This window comes from Ostreococcus lucimarinus, chromosome 14 (genome assembly GCF_000092065.1).
Source record: "Ostreococcus lucimarinus CCE9901 chromosome 14, complete sequence".
NCBI lineage: Eukaryota > Viridiplantae > Chlorophyta > Mamiellophyceae > Mamiellales > Bathycoccaceae > Ostreococcus > Ostreococcus sp. 'lucimarinus'.
Window position 1 is genome coordinate 501,838 of NC_009368.1, and position 21,921 is coordinate 523,758.

Genomic DNA, 21,921 nt, shown 5'->3' on the forward strand with positions numbered 1-21,921 from the left:
TTATATTATTTTCAACTTTCAATTCGTGTGTGTGTATTTGAGCGCACGCGTCATTCTTCGCCCCACGCTTGGTCGGCACTGCCCGCGTTCTCTTGGTCTTGTTGCGCGGCGCCTCGCAAGTGAGGCGGAACCCATTTCACCTGGGACGAAGTCGGGCGATCTTGTTCGTTGGAGATATCGTTTGACGTGGACTTTGTGAACGCACTGTCCATCATGATCTTTCCGGGAGGCTTCGCCGGTGCGGGCGCCTTCTCGGGTTCGGGTTCGGGTTCGGGCGCACGCCCACCTCCCCTCTTCTTTTCGGCTTTTCGTTTCTCCGACAACAAGTTGCCGCCCGAAAACTCTTCGCGCAACTTGGCTTTGTAATCGTCGAACGATCCATTGAAAACTTGTACGCTTCCTGGGACCGGAGGATTGGATTTCATGTCGCCCTTCGTGACAATCCAAATTTCATCGACGACGAGCGAAATGAGACGCTCGTCGTGCGAGACTAACACGACGCCGCCTTCGAAGTTGTTGAGCGCCATGGCAAGTGACTCGATCGTTTCCAAGTCAAGATGGTTAGTAGGTTCATCCAAAAGGAGAATGTGAGGTTGCTTCCACGCGAGTTCGGCAAATGCTAGACGTGACTTTTGCCCGCCGGACAAAACTTTAATCGGCTTTGTCGCGAGCTCGCCAGACAGGCCGAATCGACCCAAGTACGCTCGCGCCGTCTCTATAGGCATTTCGCTGTCTAGTCTCTTCATGTGCGCTACGCAATCTTCCTCCAAGTTCATCGTCTCCAAGTGATGTTGAGAGAAACGCGCTAGCCGAAGCTTGGTGTGACGATTAATCCAACCTTTGGTGGGCAAAATGTCACCCTCGAGAAGCTTCAAAAACGTCGATTTACCAGCCCCGTTCGGTCCGACGATTGCGACTCGGCTATCCATGTCTAACCCAAAGTCTAAGTTTTGGTACAAGGTTTGATAGCCTTCGTAACCGAACGCGACGTTCATCACGGAGATGCACGGTGGCGGCAACGGCGACGCGGATGGGAAATTGATGCGTAGATACGGATCATCGTAATCCACGTCCACCCGCTCGCTCTGTAATTTTTCGAGCATCTTCATGCGACATTGTGCCTGACGCACCATTTTCTTGTGACCTTGCCCAAATCGCTGAATGAATTGCTTCAGAGATGACTCTCGCAAACTTTGGTTTCGCTGCATCGCCTCCTCGTTGGCTCGGTGCTCAGCGCGCACCTTGAGGAAGGTATCGTAGGATCCGCCGTAGTAGCGCAACTTTTTGTGGTGCAAGAAAATTGTTGCCGTCGTGCAATCGTTCAAAAAGCCGCGATCGTGCGACACGATGAGGACCGTCTTTTCCCACTTTCGTAAAAACTCTTCGAGCCACGTCAAAGCGTGCACGTCCAAGTGATTCGTCGGTTCGTCCAGCAACAACAAATCCGGCGTCATGAACAGCGCCGCCGCGAGCGCGATGCGCATGCGCCAACCACCGGAAAATTCTTTCGTCGCCTTCATTTGCTCCTCGGGATCGAAACCGAGACCGCCCAGAATTTGTCCCGCGCGCGCCGTCGCCGTGTCGGCGTCTATTTCGTCCAGGCGCTCGTACACCTCGTTCAAGTCGATGCCATCGATTTGATCGAGTTCTTCGTCCAACATTCGCTTCTCTAGATTGAGCAAGTACAGACGCTCGGTGTCGGTCTCCACGACGGTCTGCAACGCGGACCGCTCGTCCGGTGACGCCTCTTGCTCGACGTGAATGATGTGCAAAAATTCTGGCAACTTGATGACGCGTTCGGAAATCGCTCGCAACAGCGTCGACTTGCCGCATCCATTTCGACCGACCAAACCGTACTTCGTCCCGAACACTAACTTCAAAACCCCTTCCTGAATCAACTCATCGCGTCCGCCGTAGAGCTGAATACCGCTGATGTGAATGTCCATGTTACAGTTGGCGCGACGATTCGCATCCGGGCCGCTTCGAATGTGAAAGCCCAAATCCTCCGAGCTCAACCGCCCCCCGTTCGCCGCGATTCGCGCCTCCCGCTCCTTCCTCGCCCGCTCCTCCTTTTTCTTCCTCGCTTGTTCCTCTTGCTCTTGCTTCACGCTCAACATTTTCCTCGTCTTCGCCTTGCCTCGCACGACTTTTTCCTCCGGCAGCGTCTCGCCGTTCGCCACCCTCTCCCCGTTTTCCCTCGCTCGCTTCACCCTCGCCAGCATCACCCTGTACTGCTGACAGCACTCCATCGCGTCTCGTCCATCGACGTGCGTCGCGATCGCCTCCCACCTCTCCTCATCGCTCGTCGCCGCGTCCCTCGCCGCCGACGTCCCTCGCGCTCGCAAGCCCTCCACGAGCGCCAGGTCCTCCGCCTCGTCCCACGCCCCACCGCGTCGCGCGTCCTCGCGCGTCCGTCCCTCGTCCCGCGTCTCGCCCGCGTCGCCCGCGTCCTCGCGCGCCTCCGCGCGCGTCGCCTTGGCCGCGTCGCGCGCCGCGCGCTTCGCCGCGAGCGCCGCGCGCTTCGCCTCCTTCTCTCGATTCTTCTGTTCGAGCGCTTCGAGTCGCTCGCGCTCCTTCCGCGTGCTCATGCCGTCGTCGAGCGCCGCGCGTTTCGCGTAACGTCGCGTCGCGCGTCCTCGCTCGACGTCGCGATCGCGCGCCGCGCCGCGCCACGCGCCGACGAGTGCGCGCGACGACGACGTCTCGAGCGATTCGCAATCCGCACCATGACGCGCGTCGTGCGCGGCGTGCGCCTGCGCGCCGCCTTCGTCGCGCCCGACGTCGACGCCGACGTCCTCGACGCGTCGAGCGATCTCGCGCGGCGCTTCCGGCGACGCCGCGACGCGACGCGCGACGCGCGGTCGTCGACGCCGTCGCTCTTTTCGTCGTCGACCGACGCCGACGCGCGCGCGATCGCGACGTCGAGCGACGCGCGCGACGCGCGCGACGACGACGCGGTCGAACGCAGGGAGGCGGCGATCGCGACGACGCGGGTCTCGAACGCGTGCGATCGCGCGACGGCGGCGCTGGCGGTGGATTTAAGGATCGATCCGACGCGCGTCGGCGATTTCGCGCGCGGGTTGGAGGAGATGGCGCGGATGGGGTTCGTCGACGACGGGACGTGCGCGGGCGCGCTGGTGCGGTGCGGCATGGACGTCGCGCGCGCGGTGGAGACGGTGCTCGCGTCGCGGTGACGCGCGAACGCGGAGACGGTGACGCGCGCGCGACGATCAGGCATTCGTCATTCGTTGTAACGCACTCGTAACGAACTCGACATCGCGCGACGCGCGGGCGACGCGCGGGCGACGGCGACGGTGGACGACGACGCGGATCGACGCGCGACGGTCGATGGACTTCGTCGCGCGCGCGCGGGCGAGGGAGACGCCGCGCGGAGGAGGACAGGAGGCGACGACGTCGGCGACGTCGGGAAGGGAGATTTTGCTGCGCGAGGCGAGGGACGCGAGAGACGCGCGGCGGTGGGCGCGCGAGCGCGCGAGCGCGGCGGTGCGGTGTCAACGCGCGCGTCGGAGGCACGTGGCGCGACGGGAGGCGACGCGGCGGGAGATCGAGGCGTTGGACGCGGTGATTGAGAGAATGGCGAGGGAGGCGAACGCGAACGCGAACGCGAACGCGAAGGCGACCGTCGCGTTTTTCGACGTCGCGATCGCGATCTTGCGCAGGAGGGGAAGTTTTAAGGAAATGGGACTCGAACGTGCGTTCCGAGCGTACGCGCTGGCGCTGAAGTGGGTGGAGGGATTGCGAATGGGATACGACGCCGGGACGCTCGAGGCGCTCGCGACGAACGCGTTGGCGACGGCGAGCGACGAAGACGCGAGGGCGCGTTTACCGGCACTCGTGGCGTGTGCGGTGAAATTCGCGTGCGGATTGTGTGATGCGGATGAAAATTTGGCGGCGCGCGTGCACGGTGCGGTGTGTGAGGCGTTGACGGTGGTGTTGGAGGCGGACGGGTTCGAGCATCGCGCCGTCGTGGCGCGAGCGCTCGCGCCGTCGGCGTTTGCGCCGTTGACGAGCGGTGGTGACGACGCGTCGTTCAGCGCGCTCGCTGTGCGTTTGCTCGGCATACCGCAGTTGCGAACAAATCTACCTGCCGATGCCGTGCGCATTCTGGAAGAGCCGAAAACGTTGACGCGCGTGCTCCGCGCGTGTTCGGCGAGACGCAATCGAGGCGCCGAGTGCGCGATTGAAAACGTTCTCGCGTTGATGTGCAAAGGCAGTAAGGGAGGCGAAAACGTTCGAGCTTTCGCGGAAGCGGATGATGATAACAGTGTCACGGCATTGCGCGCGCTCGCAGAGTTGTCCGCGAGCGCGCGAGCGCAATCAGCGAATTGGCACAGTCGACTGTCAAGCGAAAGTCGATTTCGAGCGAGCGCGACGAACGCGATGAGCGAGACGTGGTTTTTGGCGAGCTTAGTCGGCGGAAACGACGGGTGCATCGCATCGCCCGATAAAGCAGCCGAAGTGGCGTCGCTTTACGCCGAGTTGTCGCGCGCGAATAAAGATGGAGTGTATTCGGCGTGCGCTTTTTCACCTGGCTACTTGCACTCGCTGTGGAACCATCTCGCGCGAGCGTTGTCGCTGCCAAGCAAAGTCTCAGACTCTGATCGTGCGTCGTGGGTCGCCTCGACGTTCGCGCACCGAGGCATATTAGATTTATCACACTCCGAGCTGGAGAGATTTGGTTATTTCTGCTCGGCGTACACGTACCTTCTCGTCGTTTTGCGAGACAAGCAATTCTTTGAAGAGCAAAAGCCGTTCTCGCTGGACGAGCAGCGAGCCATAGCGGTGGCTGTGAACACTTTGATTGTTCGCTCGCATGCGTCGAATCAAGTACACTTAATCACAGAAGATATGAAGCGGTCTATAAATGCCGCGAGTGAGTTACTTCACGCGCTCACCACGCGCGATGCGCGACGCGCCTTTGCGCCGAAGGAATTGTGGCTTGCGCCGAATTCCATGGAGCTCGAGCCAGCAGTCGCCGCGTCGGCTTTGCAATCACAAATCGACGGCGGCGCGCCGACACAAATCACGGGTTTGCTGAACGATTGTCCACATGCTTTGTCCTTCGACGAACGAGTGAAGATATTTCGTGAACTCATCAAGGCCGACAGACTCAAGGCTGGATATAGACCACAAGCCGGCGGTGCGGACGCGGCGCACGGCGATACATTTGCGCGGCCGGTGGCGCAGGTGACACTGCGACGCGAGAGCGTACTAGAGGATACGCTCACGTCAGTTTTACCTCTCGGTGCGAAAGCTCGAGGACGCATACTCGTGAAATTCGTCAACGCTGCGGGTCAAGAAGAGGCTGGCATTGACGCCGGAGGTTTATTCAAAGAGCTCCTCAGTCAAGTCACCGAACAAGGCCTCGACCCGAACCGCGGGTTGTTTCAGTCCAACGCCACTGGACTGATTTATCCGAGCCCTCGCGCAGGAGACACGCACGAAGGGATATTGCTTCTTGAGATGATTGGAATGATGATCGGAAAGGGAATGTACGAAGGTATTTTGCAGGACATAAACATGGCACCATTCTTCGCGGCGCACGTTTTGGGAACAGCGCGAACGATTGACGACATTCCCAGCCTTGATGAAGATCTGGCGCGATCGATCGTACAAATATTAGAATATGAAGGTGATGTCGCCGATCTGTGTTTAGACTTCACTTGCAGCGAAGAGATTTATGGCGAGCTTGTGACCAGAGAACTCGTCGCCGGCGGGAGAGACGTTGAAGTGACGGCGGCGAACAAATTATTCTACGTCTTCTCACTAGCAGATTACCACTTGAATCGACGCATTGCGACGCCAATGCTCGCTTTCATGCGAGGTCTAACGAAAATCATCAATCAACGCTGGCTCAGGCTGTTCAATGTGACAGAGTTGAGTCTACTTCTCAGCGGCGGTGAATCCGCGATAGACGTCGACGATTGGGAGCTCCACACAAGATACTCGGGTGGATATTCGTCCTCGAGCGCGACGGTGCGCAACTTTTGGCGCGTGATGCGAAAATTTACCCCAAAACAGCGCCAAGACGTCTTAAAATTCGTTACGTCGTCACCAAGACCACCGCTCCAAGGATTCAAGCACCTCAATCCGCCCTTTGTCATTCACAAAGTTCGCTGTGAGGCTTCGATGTTCGCCTACTTCGGCGCTACCGACGTGCGTCGCCTTCCCAGCGCCAGCACGTGTTTCAATATGCTCAAGCTTCCAAATTACCGCCGCGCGTCGACGCTGGAAAAATCCGTGTCGTACGCCTCGCAATCTCGAGCCGGTTTCGAGCTTAGTTAAACGTAGCCGCTTGTAGCAAGCTCGAGCGCACGAGCCAAACCACACACATCGCCGCTCGCGCGATGCCCAAACGCCGCGGTAAATCCGGTCGTAAACACGACGGTCCGACGCTCCCCGGCGTGCTGTTCCGCCAGCTCGACGGTTTCGACGACGGCGGCACCGACGGTGTCCCGACCAAAAAGCGCACCGACCCGAAACTCGACCGAAAGGCGCGCCGAAACGCCGCCAAGGCGGAAGCGGCGAAGAAACGCCAGGCGAGCGCGAAGTGGAAGGCTGACGGCGCGGCGCGGCGCCGAGAATCGCGGCAGACGAGCGACGACAAACGCACGGTGGCGACGAACGCGCACGCCGGCGGCGGCTCGAAGATTTCCGTCGACGACGACGATGGACGCGCGACGACGACGACGACGACGACGACGACGACGACGAAAAGAGATAGAGCTGAAAAGAAACGTGCGGTCAATACGTCGGAGGCCGCGGTGAAGCGGGTCAAGACGGTGAAGGAGTCGAAGACGACCATGCGCGCTTCGATGCGAGAGGCGTATGAGCGGGACGAGGCGAACGCGAGACGGTTGGAGAAGAAGCTGAAGGGAAGGAAAGGACCGGACGATGGGTTGGATTCTTTGTTCGAGGGATTGCCCGGTATGGACTTTTTGGAGGAGGAATACGGCGAGGATGATGAAGAGGCAGAGGGGAGCGAAGACGATGAAGAGGGCGAGGACGACGAGAGCGATGAGAGCGATGAGAGCGATGACGAAGAGGAAGAAGAGAGCGGAGACGAAGATTTGGGCGACGAGGACGCTGAAAACGAGATACAAGGGCATGAAACAAAAATGTCTGATCCGACGGCGAACACGGGGAAGTATATACCGCCGGCACAACGTGCATTGATGGCGGCCGCCGCGGGGAAATCGCCCGGCTTTGAGCAGTGCGCGAGGCAAATCAGAGGTTTGATGAATAGAATGGGCGAGGCGAACGTGGCCGGCATCGTCAACGATGTCTCAGATTTAGCGCAAAAGTATCCTCGCTTGGAAGTGTGCGACGCAGCGACGAAAGAAATCATGGTTGCCCTCACCGAGGGGCCTCGCGCGAGCGACCAATACTCCGCCGCCATCGCGGGCTTCGTCGCCGGCATTGCGGGCTCCATCGGGCCTGAAGCTGGCGCGCGCTTCGGCTCGGCCATTTGCGTAAGATTAGAACAAGAGCAAATGGATGGAAAGGCGAGATCATGTAGCAACATAGTGAACGTTCTCGCGAGATTGTACACGTGCGGGCTGTTTCCGTCGGCGTGTTGTTACGGTTTTCTAGTCACCTTGGCCAAGAGTTTGAGTGAGCTCGACTCTACGCTCATGCTCACCTTGCTTCGCATCGCAGGGAACCGCTTGCGTTCAGAAGATCCAGTGGGGATGAAAGAGTTCATCTTGGCTTTGCAAGCACGCGTGGCTGAGTTACAGAAGGAGCGCGGCGACGGCGAAGACGGCGGCCAACTCTCAAAGCGCGCACGCTTGATGCTCGAGATGGTCATCGATTTGAAAAACAACAAGAAGCGAGACAGCGCACAAGATGTCGGTAAAGATCAGTGGGGCTTCCCTGTCGCGCTCAGCAAGTGGTTGCGGGGGACAAACGTGGGCGAGGCTACCGTGGCGCTTCGCGCATTGACGTACGAAAAGCTCATCAAAACTGAGAGTCAGAAAGGCCAGTGGTGGTTACCCGACGCCGCAGGAACTGCAGAGTGGTTCGCGGCGCGTGCAGCGCAAGGTGCGATCACCGAACAAGCTGGGAAGACACGCGAGGGTGGTGAGTTGCTTCAACTTGCGAAGAAGATGCGAATGAACACAGAAACGCGTCGAGCCATTTTTTGCGTCGTCATGGGCGCAGATGATTTTGCCGATGCTCTCGAGCGTTTACTGCGCTTACCACTCGCTGACAAGCAAGATCGTGAAATTCCTCGCGTTCTGCTCGAGTGCTGTCTTCAAGAAAAGGCGTACAATCCGTACTACGAGGTTCTCGCCAGCAAATTGTGCGAGCGTCAGCGCTCGCATCGGCTGACGTTTCAGCTCTGCATTTGGGATCAGCTCAAAGAGATCGACGATCCGTCATCTTCGGTCAGACGCATATCGAACATGGCGCGATTTTTTGCCGGATTGGTGCTTTCAGGTGCGCTCGCACCGACTGCGCTCAAGGCTTTGGAATTCGGCGTCGACATCGCGCCGCGCGTCGCGCTCCATCACAAGCTCTTCCTCCAAACTGTCCTAGACGATCGCTCGCGAACGTCTGCCGCAGATAGCCTCTTCCAAAGGATTGCTGTCCACCCAGAACTCATGTCCGCCAAGGCTGGCTTCTTACGACTTCTTCGTGATCCTGCGTCGCTGGCCGCCGTCGCCGTCGGCGGCTCGAGCGATCCTAAAGCCGCCGCCAAGCGGCTCGCTGCGCGCGCCGGTGCGGCGCGCAACCTCCTCGGTGGCGTCTCGTGATGATAGCACTATTTAGTAATTCACATTCCTAGCGAAATATACACATCCTCGGCGAATGCATCGGCACCGAAGTCGTCCGAATCCGTCGCGACGGCGCGACTTCGATGCTAACCCTCGTCGCTCGACCACTCTGGCGCTCGCGCGACGATGTCGTCGTCGTCCGTCGCGACTCGATGCGCGCGCCTCGCACGAGCGATGGTCACGCCGCTCATCGAACGCCCCGCGCGCGCGCTATCGTCCTCGTGCGCGCACGCCGACGCGGCGGCGCGCGACGTCGCGACGATCGCCGGCGGCTCGACCGCGAGTTCGACCGCGAATCCAGCGCGCGCACGACGCGAACGCGCGAGCGGCGCGCGCGCGAGCGCGACTGGGATGTTTGTGCGCGAGTACGCGGCGCGTGGGCGGACGTTCGCGTCGACGTCGGGGTCGGGAGACGAGGGCGAAGGCGCCGAAGGCGACGCGAGTGAAGCCGCCGCGAGCGAAAGCGTGACGGAGGAGAAAACGATGACCACGGAGAGCGCTGAGGATGGTGGGTGGGTGTTCGGGATAAAAAACCAGCGAAGACCGACCAGGAGGGATAAAGGGTCGTACGATGGATTCTTGACGGAGATGGATTCGTATCCCACGCGTCACGACGTTCGGGACGTGTACAACGCTCGAGAGTGGGTGGAGGCGAGTCTGGAAGAGAGCTGCGCGCGAGCGGAGGAACTCATCGATAAGATGATGCGTGGTGTGAGAGAGGGCGAAGAGTTGGCGGCGAAGTACGCCGATGTGTTCCCGAAGACGCTCGGTGAAGAAGTCGATCCGGAAGCGGTGTTGACGTGGACGAGCGAATTCATCATGGAGCCGGGAGACGAGCAGGAGCACCCGCTCAACTGGAAGGTTTCGATGGAAGTGAACCTGAGCGAGTTACAGCGCGTCACTGGTTTAAGCGATGAGGCTATCGAGTACATCAAGCTGTTGGTGGACAAGAGGTACAACGCGAAGCAAGACGTATTGCGGATTGTGTGCCGAAGAAACGCCAATCGCGAGCACAACAGACAGTGGTGCTTAAAGGTGCTGTACGATTTAATTCAAGAAGGCAATAGAGAGTACCCTAGCGACTCTTATCAGTTTACTGGGAATTTAGGAGGCGACAACGCGGGCGAGGCGTAAACTCACTTTTATTAATATCATCGGAGCGCCGATTTTAGAAAATAATTCTTGGTTTGTTTTATTGACACCGTACACTTGTTCGCGATCTACCCGACCAGCGAATGAATGAATGGAAGCGTTTACTTCTTCGATTCATCCGCATACTTGCCCTTCATGACCCCGTACAAGCCCGCACCGACGATGGCGATGGCGGAACCGACCAGCGTTTGCGTGGAAATCTTGTTTCCGAATGCGAGAATGCTGAAACCGATGACGAAGATGCGCTTACCAACGTTACCGACGGCGTGAGTCACCGGAGCAACCTTGCCGAGCGCTTGGTAGGCGACTTGGTTGTACATGTGGTAGTAGAAACCAACAGAGGCGAGCGCCATGAGGAATTCCGTTTTACCCTTGACGGCGATGGCTTTGCTGATGCCCGCCGAGAGCGTCGGGCCTTCAAAGTAGACGGCGAACGGCAAGCAGAAGAGCAAGGCGACGATGGTGACCCAGTTGTACAGGTTAAGCGGAGACATCTTGCTCATGAGCTTCTTGCTGAAGATGGCGCGCGCAGAGAACGCGATGTTGGAGCTCATGGCCGTCAAGAAGCCCAACCACGTGAAGGAAAGCTCGGTGGCGCTCGCGATGGCGACGCCGGCGATGACGGGAAGCAAGGACAAGTACACCGGAAGCGGGTACACGGTACCTGCGACCAAGTACGAGCCAATGGACGTGAACACCGGTTCGAGCGTCTTAACGGTGTGCGTGAACGACACCGCCACCGCCGCGAACGAGACATTTGTCAAGCAGTGCCCGAACGCGTGCAAAAACGCCGGCAACGACAGCGCCTTCAAAAACTCCTTGTCGGGTTGTTCGTACTCGACCAACTTGGTACCCCAAGAAGAACGCCATGATGAACAACCCGACGATCAAGTGCACGCAAGACACGAACCACGGGTACGGGAAGTAGTTGTAGATCGTCTTGTTGATGATGTTAAACTGCACGTTTAAAAAGTACCACGCCGCGAAGTAAAACACGGTTTCGAGCTGCGGGTACTTTTCCTTGATCTCCGCCAGCGGTCCACTGTTCGCTCGAACGACGCGCGATTCGATCCGTCAGTCTTAGTCTTCGTCTCGCGTCCACCTCCCGTCGCCACCTTCCATCGCGTCGAAACACCCGATCGTTCCGGCGCGCGCGCGCGACCGCCCCCTGGAAAAACCTAACGCAGGCCCCGCGGTCGAGGGCGATCCTGGACACCCGATTCTCGACCCCCCCCCCGCGTCCCACGCGCGCGCGGGCGCGCGTCCGCGCGCGCCGCGCGCGCCGTTTCGCGCGCGACGCCTCCGTCGCCCCCCCCGTTCGCGCTCGAATCCACCGTCCCGTCCCGCCCTCGCCGCGCGCGCGCGTCAACTCAAACCATCCGACGCGACGAAAGCGGTTGCCGTCGCGCCATCGCCTCCGCGCGCCTCGCGCCTCGCGCGCGCGCTCGTTCGACGCACCTCGCGCTCGCGGCGGTCGTGATAATATCCCCACGTTTTTTCCCATCGCGCGTCGCGCGCGTCGCGCGTCGCGCGAGCGTCGCCGACGTCGCGAGCGCGACGCGCGAAACCTCGCGCGCGCGCGTCGCGCGCGGCGTCGCGAGCGCGCGCGGCGTCGCGCGCGGCGCGCGGCGCGTCGCCGGGCGCGCCGCGATCGCGGGGCGCGTCGTCGCGACGGTCGCCACGGTCGCCACGGTCATCATCGCGCGCGTGTCGTCGAGCGGTCGCGCGCGGCGTCGTCTGCCGCGCAATGCGACGCGCGAGGGTCGTTGCGCGTCGAAAAAAAAGCGCGCGCGAACTGTTTGCCCATAGCGGCGCTTTTTTTTCGTTCCGTGTTTACGCGCAGTCTCGTTTTTCGTACCGGTCGCGACCGGATGGATGGATGGATGGCGACGCGCGACGGTTGGCGACGCGCGACGGATGGCGACGCGCGTTTGCTCGACGACGACGACGACGACCGCGCGGACGCCGTCGACGACGTCGTTCGTCGTCGCGCGGCGTCTGAGGGCGCGACGACACCGGGGACGGGTTCGCGCGACGGCGGCGACGAAGGATGATGACGACGACGACGACGACGACGACGACGACGCGACGGCGACGGCGCGCAAGCGTCGGTACGTCAACGTGACGGGATTCCCGTTCCCGCTCACGCCGGTGCTGCGAAGGAAGACGACGATGGAGACGATCGTTCCGGGACGGGTGTGGGCGCTGGAGCAAGAGCAAGGGATCGGATTCGGGCTGGGGGTGACGACGAACGTGCGGATGACGGTGGTGAGAATGCGCGACGGCGCGCTGTGGGTGCACGACCCGATCGCGCCGACGGAGGAGTGCGTGGAGTTGTTGGCGAAGATCGGGGGAGAGGTGAAGTATTGCTGCTTGTCGACGACGCAGTACGAACATAAAATATTCGCGCCGGCGTTCACGCGCGCGTTTCCAAAGTGCGAGCTGTGGATCGCGCCGGGGCAGTTTTCGTTTCCTCTGCCGCTGCCGAACGCGTTTTTGGGATTGTTTCCGAAAGGTACGCTCGGTGACTCGCGTAATCCGCCGCCGTGGAGCGATGAGATCGAAAGCGAGCTTTTGTATCTACCGCCGTTGTTTTGGCACAATTACACGTACTGCGAGTGCGCGTTTTATCATAAAGATACGTCGTCGCTTTTAGTCACCGACGCGGCGGTGTACGTGGGAGAGAACGCGCCAGGAATCATCCCAGAGGATGACTTGGAGAGTCTGGGGAGCGACGACTGCTTCACCATTCGTTTGCTGAAACTGGGGAATTATCGCGGCGGACGAAACATCGCGTCGCCTCAAATTCCGGCGAGTCAGCGCGAAGCGCGCGTGTCGAACGGATGGATGCGCATGGCGCTGTTTTCGTTGTTCATCGCCCCGGACGCGAAGAATATCTTAAACCCCGAACGGAGCTTTCGCGGCATGGCGGGGAAATTCGTCGTGTCCCCGATCGTATTCAACGTCGTGTTTCAATTTTACCGCGAGGAAGTCGCGGCGTGGGCCGAAAAAGTCAGTCGCTGGAACGCAGAGCGCGTGATCGCCTCGCACTTCCCCGTTCCGGAGTCCGCCAGCAGTGCTGACTTTTTGCGAGCCTTTGATTTCGCAAAGTCACCGGACGCGATTCCTGCGGAATACGTCGATGCGGAAAACGACCTCGCGTCCTTGAATCTCGTCGTTCGCATCTTGGCCGCCATCAACGCGGTGCCGCGCATAGAATGAAGAATATTTGTAAATTACACAATAGAGCATAGGTAGCATCATTTACTCCCAGGACTCGTCGTCATCGTCTTCAGCCGCGGTGGTCGTGAGTGCGCCGTGATTTTTGTTCCATTCTTCATGGAATTCAACGTCTGCTCTCGTCACAGAAGGGCGCACTTGCTTAGCGGCGCGGCGAATGTCGGCCAATACGATGGGTCTGAGAGTACTTGGCGAGAGCGGACCTTGAACGTCCTTTGTCTTTTGAAACGTCTCACGAACGGGCGCTCTCGCGGCTTCTTGGATGAGATGTTTCATGTCAGATCCCGAGTAGCCGTCAGTTTTCTCGCAAATTAAATCCAAGTCGGCATCGGTGAGGTTGTGCGCGACGCCTTTGCCAGAGCTGAGCGTACGAAGAACCATGTCCCGCCTCGCGGCGGCGCACGGAAGAGGGATGTACAGCTGCTTAGGCATGCGCCGTCGAGCGCCATCATCGAGCTCTTGCGGCCTATTCGTCGCTCCGATGAGCAACAATCTGTCGTTCTCACCGCCGCCTAAACCGTCCATTTGTACTAAAAATTCCGTCTTCATGCGACGCGAGCTCTCGTGCTCGCCGTCCGATTTACGAGCGGAGAGCAATGAATCGATCTCGTCCACGAAAATCACGGCGGGAGATAGGTGACGAGCGACGGCGAAGAGCGCACGAACCATTTTTTCGCCTTCACCAATCCACTTACTCGTCAAACTCGAGGCAGAGATCGAGAAGAACGTCGCGCCGCACTGACTCGCAACGGCGCGACCGATCAAAGTCTTACCAGTACCGGGCGGACCAAAGAGGAGCAAGCCTTTTGGCACAGCACGTGCGCCTACGAACAATTCTGGATTCATCATCGGCCACACCGCGAGCTCTTGTACCGCCGCTTTCGGGTGCTCCAAGCCCGCGATGCTGTCCCAATCCACGCTCTCGTGCTTGTCCAAAATCTCGCTCACCACTCGTTCGATGATTTCTCTATCAATCTTAAGGATATCCTCCGCGATCGCTTCGCCGTTAGGGGATAGCTTTTGCATCACGGCTTCACTGAAAGGCTGCGCGTCGTCTTCGTTGCTCTCATTCTGATTCGGCTTCACTCGCTGCCCATTCCCGTTCCCGCCGCCGTACGGAGGCACAAAGCCGCCCCGCCCGTACGTTCGAGTCGTTCCATTCGCTTCCCTCGCCGTGCGATACTGTGCTGTCGCCGGAGGTAAGCCTTTCGCCGCGTGCTCTAAATCCAATCTCTCTCCAGCGCTCATGAATCGTGTCGGTGGCTTATTCGCCGCGTCGCCCTCTCCTTTTCCCGACCACCTCGACGCCGGCTCGCCACCCTTTCTATTTCTCTTATTTTTCGGACTCTTTCTCGGACTCGTCTTTCTGTCCTTAAGTCCCGGTCGTTCGAACTGTTTCTGTCGCTTCGGCGCGCCGCCGCCGATCCCGATCCCCCCATCGCGCGCCGCCGGCGCCGGCGCCGCTCGCCGCGGTTCCAAGTATCGATTTAAATCCGCGTCGCCCAAAATTTCCATCTCGTCGTCGTCCTCCAACGTCACGATCGGCGGTGGCGGCACCCCCCAAGCGCTCGTCGTCTTTTTCGCCAGCATCGCATCGACCGCCTCGTAATTCGGCCGCTTGACGACTGTCTCATCCTTCCCTCCCGTCGTCGTCGTCGCCGTTCCCCTCGTCACCCGTTCCTCTCGCGCCGAATCCGACCCCTCATCGCTCGATTTTATCTCCGCCCCGTCCTTCGTTTCGACCTCACCCTGCCGCGCGTGCATCTCCCGTCGCACGTCTTCCATCTGCGCCGTGATTTTCGCCAGAACGGGCGCGATCATCTTCGCATCCGCGCTCGACGCCCGCATCGATGGTTGCAACAGCTCGCGCTGGGAGATTAACAATTCGAGCGCCTTGGTGTGGTTTCCGTCGCGTCGCGCGTCCGCGATGTCCTTGCGCATGGCGCCTAAACGCGCTAAGATCGCGGCGCCGTCGCCCATGGCGCGTCGGCGCGACGCGACGCGGCTCAAAGTGACGATCAGCGCGGGCGCGGTGCTCGGTTTGGTTGTTTGAAATCGACGCGCGGCGGAGAGAATCGCGATGGATATTACGAAGTGAAGACGCTCGACGAGCGCGATCGCGCGAGCGCGATCACTCGGCGTACGTGCGAGCGTCGTCGGCGGCGTCGTCTCGGACGTCGAGGGAGAGCTTGGACGTCGCCGATTCGAAGACGTCGCACGGGCGACACAGCGTGCCGATGGCTCCGTCGACTATGAGGGTGCGATCGAGATCGATAAAGTGGAGGTAAACCGCGGTGAGGTGCTTCACGGCGTGGTCTATGTCGTCAGCGCCGCAGACTTCGCGGATGGAGTGCATGGAAAGCTGCGCGGCGCCGACGTCCACGGTGCGAATGCCGGTTCGGGTGGAGAAAATCGGCCCAATGGTGGAACCGCAACCGGTGTCGCTTCGCACGACGAACTCTTGCACGGGAACGCCCGCGCGCTCGCCAATCTCGCGGAACATGAATGCCGTCACGGCATCGGTGGCGTAACGCTGGTTGGCGTTGTGCTTGATGACTAAGCCGCCGTGCATTTTCGGCGCGTGCGCCGGTTCGTGTCGATCGGCGTAGTTTGGGTGCAAGGCGTGCGCCATGTCGGAGCTGACGCAAAACGACGCGCGGCGCGTGCGCTCGTCCAAGCCTTCCACGCTTCCTTGGCTCAGCGCAGCTGCGATGCGTTTGATCGCGTCCGTGGTCATCGCGCCCGCGGCGCCGCTCGAAGACTCGCTTCCGACTTCTTCGTGGTCAAAGTGCATAATCATGCGCACGCCTCGCGCGTCCGCCAACGCCTCATCCGTCGAGGCGTTCATCAGCGCGTGCAACGATGTGTAACAACTCGCCAGGTTATCCAAACGGCCGCTGTAAATGAACTCATTCTGCGCCCCACCGATCGCGCTCGGTTGCGTGTCGCACAGCTGTAGATCGAAATCGACGATGTCGCCCGGCGCGCACCCGAGTTCCTTGGCGAGCAACGTCAGCAGCAGCGGGTGATGCCGTTCGCTCGACCCCTTACCGTCGCTCGCCGTCGTTTTCTCCCCACCCTCGTCGTCGTCTTTCGCTTCGGCCTTCGCGCGCGTCGCCAAAATCGGCGCCATGTGCTGCTGAAAGTTCACCTTCATCCCCTCGCTGTTGACGTTTCGATCCAAGTGAATCGCCAGCGTCGGAATCCGACACACCGCCCGATCTATCCGCACCAATCGATGCAAAATCTCCCCCGTGTGCGACGATTTCACCACCACCCGTCCCGCGATCCCTAAATCGCGATCGAACCACGTGTGCCACAGCCCGCCGCCGTACGGCTGCACGCGCACGCGCACCTCGTCGCCCCCCTCCACGCGCGTGTTCGGCTTCAGCTTCGGACACGGCGAGTCCGTGTGCGCGCCGACGATCACGAACCCATCTCCCGGTTCGTATCCACCCCCCACCGCGAACGCCACCACCGCCGACGCGTTCCGCGTGTAAAAGTACCTCCCCCCGCGCGCCAACGACCACGTCGCGCGCTCGTCGAGCTCGACGAATCCTCGCCGCGCGAGCGCCTCGCACGTCGCGCGCGTCGCGTGGTACGCCGTCCACGCGTCGTTGAGATAATCCACGAGCCCGCGCGCGTGCGTTCGCGCCGTCTCGGTCGGCATCGTCGACGCCGACGACGCGCGCGCGACGATGCCGACCGACGACCGACGACCGGCGCCGCGATCGACGATCGATCGATCGATCGATCGTCGTTCGCGGGGAAACTCGATCGACGTCGCGAGCTTCGACGCGCGCGCGCGATCGGCGCCGATCGATCGATCGATCGATCGATCGTCGATGGATGCGAAACCCCAAGAGCATCGGGAGTGCGCGACGCGCGCGCCATGGACGACGTGCCCGCGAGCTTTCCGCGCGGCGAGGTGCGGACGACGCGACGCGAACGCGACGACGCGACGCGACGGCGACGCGGCGACGCGCGACGGCGACGCGCGACGACGCGCGACGACGAGGAAACCGATCGAGAGCGGGTTCGGCGGCTCGCGCGCGACGGCGAGGGGGAGGGCGGCGCGCGCGGGCGACGCGATGCGAGCGACGCGAGCGGAGACTGACGAGACGGACGATTCGCGGCGCAGGATGGATTCGTGGATTGGGACAAGGTGGACGTCGAGAGCGTGGAGCTGCCCGCGGATGAAATCAAACGCGCCGGGTTGGATCAACCGGTGAAGGTGGAGTTGGAGGAAGCGAAGGAAGATACCGGGTTCGCGAGCGTGATCGTCGTGGATAATTTGCCGCAGATTCCCGAGGCGAAGTTTGGCAAGCTGTTGAACGTGCTGACGAAGATTTTTACCCAAATTGGTGAAATCCGAGAGGGAGGGATGTTGATGCCGCAAGACGAGGCGACGAAGACGTCTCTCGGATACGCGTTTGTGGAGTTTGCGAACGAGCAACAGGCGCAGAGCGCGGTGGAACAAACGGATGGGTATAAATTGGATAAGACGCACATCTTCAAGGTTTGCAAGTTTGATGACTTTGAAAAGTACCAAAAGGTGCCGGATGAGTACGTCGCGCCGCCGCCGAAGCCGTTCGCGCCGCGCGAGAACACTCAAGCGTGGATGATGGATCAGCGTGGGCGCGATCAATTCGTGTGCCGATTCGGCGATGAGACGCAAATCTTTTGGAACGATCCCCAGACGAAGAAGGGCGAGGATGTGTACACGCGTACGCACTGGACGGAGTCGTATGTGCAGTGGTCGCCCAAGGGGAGTTTCTTGGCGACGGTGCACAGACAAGGCGTTGCACTGTGGGGTGGTGATTCGTTCGGACGTATCGCTAAGTACGGTCACAATGGCGTTCAATTCATTGAATTCTCTCCATGCGAGCGATTCCTCGCCACTGGGTCCACGCACGATCCGACCACGGCGGACGGAGTGACATCCGTCCTCGTCAACTTTTTCGACACGCGCTCGGGCGCCAAGTTGCGTACTTTCATGGGACCTATTAGTGATTTCATAGCCCAAGGCCAACAAGGTTTGAGGTGGCCGGTGTTCAAGTGGTCGGGGCAGAGTAGCGATGAGAGCGGATGCTTCTTTGCCAAGATGGGCACAGGCATGATTTCCGTGTACGCCGCCCCGGAAATGACGCTGGTGGATAAGAAGTCCATCAAAGTCGACGGCGTGGTTGATTTCTGCTGGTCCCCGACGGATCCTATCTTGGCCACGTTCCAACCCGAACAAGGTCTCGGTAACCAACCGGCGCGCCTTTCTTTGATTTCTCTGCCGAGTAAGAAAGAAGTTCGTTCGAAAAACTTGTTATGCACCGGTAGCATCGTCGGCGTCAACATGTACTGGCAAGCGAGCGGTGATTACTTTGGGGCTAAGGTTTTACGGACGACCAAGTCAGGGAAGACGACGTATAGTGGTTTCGAGTTGTTCCGCTTGCGCGAACCAAACTGCCCAATGGAAGTTGTTGAACTCGCCAACAAGGCTGAGAAGATTGTCGCGTTTGCGTGGGAGCCGAAGGGCCATCGCTTTGCCGTCATTCACGGCGACGGTGCGCGTCCGGATGTCTCTTTCTACAGCATGAAGGATAAGCAAGGTAACAACAACTGCACGTTGATTGGTACCGTCAAGAATAAGACGGCCAACCATTTGTTCTGGAGTCCGAATGGGCGCGTCGTCATCTTGGCGGGTCTGAAGACGATGAACGGTCAGTTTGAGTTCTTCGACGTAGAAACCATGGAAACCATGGCGAGCGTCGAGCACTTTATGGCAACTGATGTCGAGTGGGATCCCACCGGTCGTTTTGTCACCACGGCGGTGACGAGCGTGCACCAAATGGAGAATGGATACCACATGTGGACGTTCAACGGCAAGCTGCTGTACAAGTACGGCAAGGATCGTTTCTTCCAGTTTTTGTGGCGTCCTCGCGCAAAGTCCTTGCTCACGGCAGAACAAGAGGCCGATATCGAGAAGAACATCAAGAAGTACAGCAAGAGGTTCGAAGAGATCGACGAGAAGATCAGAAACGAGGCGGATTCCAACGTCGCGAGCGAGAAGAGAGCGACGGCGGAGAAGTGGAAGAAGTGGGTCGAGTCCAAGAAGGCTGTTCGGGACACCCCGATCTACAAGCAAGCGCTCGACGAGTTGCTTGGCGATCAAGCCAAGGCAAAGTTGGACTTTGTCGAGACCACCGTCATCGAGGAAGAGATTTTATCCATCGTCGAAGAACCGCTTTCGTAGAGACTACGAGTTGCTTTGTCAATATCGACACCGAATTTATCATCAAAACGCCGCGCACGCGTCGTTCTCAAGACAGGAATGAATTCATCACTACAACACCTTAGATTTCATCGCCGCGACGGCACGGTGCACCAGCCATCGTCGTCTGGCTCGTTTTTCAAACGTCGCGCCGACGTGTCCAGCGCGTCGTCGCCGCTCGGGTGAACGTTAAAAGCCCCACCCAACTGCTCGGCGAGCCCATCGGCGTCGACGGCGTCCATTTCATCATCTCCTTCATCATCACTCGAGCTCGCTCCGGTGTCCATGTCCCCACCACCGTTCATCGACCATCGCTTGTCTTCTTCGATTTGTCTGCTTCGCTCGATCGACTCGCGCGGGAGCGGCTTCGATTCAATCTGCGCAACCATATCGTACCTTCCCTCCGCACACTGCTCGTACATCATCCACAGCGCCTTCGCCACCTCACCCGGCGACCCATCCTCGCACGTGACGTTAAAATCATCCCCTAATATCTCAATCAACAAATCCTCCAACTCGAGCGCGTCCTTGCTCTTGCGCGACGCGAACCACTCCGCGATCTCCTCTTCCGCCTCCCGCGCCTTCCGTTCGCTCTCCGTCCCCCCCCACGCGTTCACCACCGCCAGCTGCATCGCCGTCCACCGATCGAACACCGCTTTCACCCCCCTGCGAAACGTCGGCGCGTGCTCGCTCGCCATCTTCGTCCCGCCCGGCCGTCCCATGAGCATCGCCCTCGCCTCCGCCGCGCTCCTCGGCGTCGCTCGCGCCTCCGCCGCGCCTCCCACCGCGCGTCCCGAGCGCAGTCGCATCTCATCCTGCCTCGCGCGCGATCGCTCGCGTCGTCAGTCACCGTCGGGTCGTCGTCGTCGTCGCCGCCGCCGCCGCCGTCGCCGGCGCGTCTTCATTCGCGTCTTCGTTCGCGTCGCCTCGCGCGCGCGCACCGTCGCCGCGCTCGACGCGCCGCTTCGAAGCTCCATCGCGCGTCGGCGCGTCGCGCGCCGTCGTCCGCCGTCGGTCGGCGCGCGCGTCGCGCCGTCGCGCCGTCGTTTTCGACGACGATTCCATCGATCGCGCGCGACGCCGGCGAACCTCGAACCGTCGATCGACGCCGCGCGAACGAACCTCGCGTCCGAGGTTCGAGCGCGCGCGTTTTGGATAAAATCATCCGACGCCGCGCGAAGAACGACGCGCGCTCGAGAGACGGCGACGCGCGACGCGCGAGCGAGGCGACCGAGCGGGAAACGACGCGAGCGGGAGCGATGCGCGCGACGGCGGGCGCGCTGGGCGGCGCGCGCGCGCGGTGCGAGCGCGCGATCGGCGCGCGATCGGTGACGAAGACGAGAAGCGCGCGACGGGGGGGGCGCGCGACTCGCGCGGCGAGCGCGGCGGAGCTGGCGAGCGAGGAGAATAAGGACGTCAAGGTGCTCGTCGTGGGGGCGACGGGGTACATCGGGAAGTACGTGACGCGGGAGTTGTGCGCGCGCGGGTACGACGTCACGGCGTTTACGCGGGAAAAGAGCGGCATCGGCGGAAAGACGAACGCGACGGACGCGAAGGCGTTGTTCCCGGACGCGAAGGTGAAGTTCGGCGACGTTGGAAGCAAGGAGTCGATCGAGACGAAGGCGTTCGATGAGGGCGCGTACGACGTGGTGGTGTCGTGCCTGGCGAGCCGCACGGGCGGCGTGAAGGACTCGTGGGATATCGATTATCGCGCGACGAAGAACGTGTTGGACGTGGCGCGCGAGCGCGGGAGCAAGCACTTCGTTTTGTTGAGCGCGATTTGCGTGCAAAAGCCGACGCTGACGTTCCAAAAGGCGAAGCTTAAGTTTGAGGCTGAGTTGCAAGCGGCGGGGGATATTTCGTACACCATTGTGCGCCCGACGGCGTTTTTCAAGTCTCTCGCGGGGCAAGTCGAAGTGGTGCAAAAGGGCGGCCCATACGTCATGTTCGGCGATGGACAATTGGCTTCGTGTAAGCCGATCTCCGAGAGCGATTTGGCCAAGTTTATGGCGGATTCTATTCGCGAGCCGGAGATGTTGAACAAGGTGCTCCCCATCGGCGGCCCGGGCGAGGCGATGTCGGCGCTTCAGCAAGGCACTATGCTTTTTGAACTCCTCGAAATGGAACCAAAGTTCATCAAAGTGCCGATTGAAGTGATGGACGTCGCTATCAAGGTTCTCGATGTCTTCGCTGGCTTCTTTAGCAACATGAAGGATGCGGCCGAGTTCGGCAAGATTGGTCGATACTACGCCGCCGAATCGATGTTAGTGATGAACGATGATGGTAAGTACGACGCCGCCGCGACGCCGAGCTATGGCTCGGACACACTTAAGGAATTCTTCGATAAGGTGAGCAAGGAAGGTCTCGCGGGCCAAGAGCTCGGCGACCAGGCCGTTTTCAAGTAAACGCTGTTTACTCGCGAAGAATTTCATTTATTTTAATGCAACGTGCGCTTTCTTTCTA

General features: G+C 60.2%; 11 protein-coding genes across 11 annotated transcripts; 6 read left to right on the forward strand and 5 right to left on the reverse strand.

Moving 5' to 3' along the window:
• Window positions 1-50: 50 nt before the first annotated feature.
• On the reverse strand, window positions 51-1,946 carry OSTLU_43066 (predicted protein; the record flags this gene model as incomplete). Its single annotated transcript, XM_001421446.1, has 1 exon — window positions 51-1,946. The coding sequence occupies one exon, from the start codon at window positions 1,944-1,946 to the stop codon at window positions 51-53; it is 1,896 nt and encodes a 631-aa protein (XP_001421483.1).
• Window positions 1,947-4,974: 3,028 nt separating this feature from the next.
• OSTLU_43113 (predicted protein) lies at window positions 4,975-6,306 on the forward strand (the record flags this gene model as incomplete). The annotated part of the gene is made up of 1 exon (XM_001421264.1): window positions 4,975-6,306. One exon carries the CDS (start codon window positions 4,975-4,977, stop codon window positions 6,304-6,306), a length of 1,332 nt encoding a protein of 443 aa, XP_001421301.1.
• Window positions 6,307-7,439: 1,133 nt separating this feature from the next.
• OSTLU_3730 (predicted protein) lies at window positions 7,440-8,663 on the forward strand (the record flags this gene model as incomplete). Its single annotated transcript, XM_001421265.1, has 1 exon — window positions 7,440-8,663. A coding segment is annotated over one exon (1,224 nt), but the record flags the coding sequence as incomplete, so codon positions are not given.
• Window positions 8,664-9,389: 726 nt separating this feature from the next.
• Window positions 9,390-9,935, forward strand: OSTLU_18148 (predicted protein; the record flags this gene model as incomplete). Its single annotated transcript, XM_001421266.1, has 1 exon — window positions 9,390-9,935. One exon carries the CDS (start codon window positions 9,390-9,392, stop codon window positions 9,933-9,935), a length of 546 nt encoding a protein of 181 aa, XP_001421303.1.
• A 119-nt stretch (window positions 9,936-10,054) lies between these two features.
• Window positions 10,055-11,075, reverse strand: OSTLU_18149 (DMT family transporter: triose phosphate/phosphate; the record flags this gene model as incomplete). The annotated part of the gene is made up of 3 exons (XM_001421447.1): window positions 10,055-10,771; window positions 10,800-11,002; window positions 11,069-11,075. The coding sequence occupies 3 exons, from the start codon at window positions 11,073-11,075 to the stop codon at window positions 10,055-10,057; spliced, it is 927 nt and encodes a 308-aa protein (XP_001421484.1).
• Window positions 11,076-12,032: 957 nt separating this feature from the next.
• On the forward strand, window positions 12,033-13,058 carry OSTLU_3566 (predicted protein; the record flags this gene model as incomplete). The annotated part of the gene is made up of 1 exon (XM_001421267.1): window positions 12,033-13,058. A coding segment is annotated over one exon (1,026 nt), but the record flags the coding sequence as incomplete, so codon positions are not given.
• Window positions 13,059-13,259: 201 nt separating this feature from the next.
• OSTLU_6399 (predicted protein) lies at window positions 13,260-14,129 on the reverse strand (the record flags this gene model as incomplete). The annotated part of the gene is made up of 1 exon (XM_001421448.1): window positions 13,260-14,129. A coding segment is annotated over one exon (870 nt), but the record flags the coding sequence as incomplete, so codon positions are not given.
• Window positions 14,130-15,324: 1,195 nt separating this feature from the next.
• On the reverse strand, window positions 15,325-16,865 carry OSTLU_27563 (predicted protein; the record flags this gene model as incomplete). Its single annotated transcript, XM_001421449.1, has 1 exon — window positions 15,325-16,865. Exon 1 carries the CDS (start codon window positions 16,861-16,863, stop codon window positions 15,325-15,327), a length of 1,539 nt encoding a protein of 512 aa, XP_001421486.1. The 5' UTR covers window positions 16,864-16,865.
• A 207-nt stretch (window positions 16,866-17,072) lies between these two features.
• On the forward strand, window positions 17,073-19,440 carry OSTLU_51414 (predicted protein; the record flags this gene model as incomplete). The annotated part of the gene is made up of 2 exons (XM_001421268.1): window positions 17,073-17,121; window positions 17,335-19,440. Exons 1-2 carry the CDS (start codon window positions 17,086-17,088, stop codon window positions 19,438-19,440), a joined length of 2,142 nt encoding a protein of 713 aa, XP_001421305.1. The 5' UTR covers window positions 17,073-17,085.
• Window positions 19,441-19,547: 107 nt separating this feature from the next.
• Window positions 19,548-20,186, reverse strand: OSTLU_93719 (predicted protein; the record flags this gene model as incomplete). Its single annotated transcript, XM_001421450.1, has 1 exon — window positions 19,548-20,186. The coding sequence occupies one exon, from the start codon at window positions 20,184-20,186 to the stop codon at window positions 19,548-19,550; it is 639 nt and encodes a 212-aa protein (XP_001421487.1).
• Window positions 20,187-20,667: 481 nt separating this feature from the next.
• OSTLU_27566 (predicted protein) lies at window positions 20,668-21,895 on the forward strand. Its single transcript, XM_001421269.1, has one exon. The coding sequence runs from the start codon at window positions 20,718-20,720 to the stop codon at window positions 21,861-21,863; it is 1,146 nt and encodes a 381-aa protein (XP_001421306.1). The 5' UTR covers window positions 20,668-20,717; the 3' UTR covers window positions 21,864-21,895.
• Window positions 21,896-21,921: the final 26 nt, after the last annotated feature.

Coding starts and splice junctions, on each gene's coding strand:
- OSTLU_27566 (XM_001421269.1), top strand. CDS start 20,718: ATGCGCGCGACGGCGGGCGCGCTGGGCGGCGCGCGCGCGCGGTGCGAG.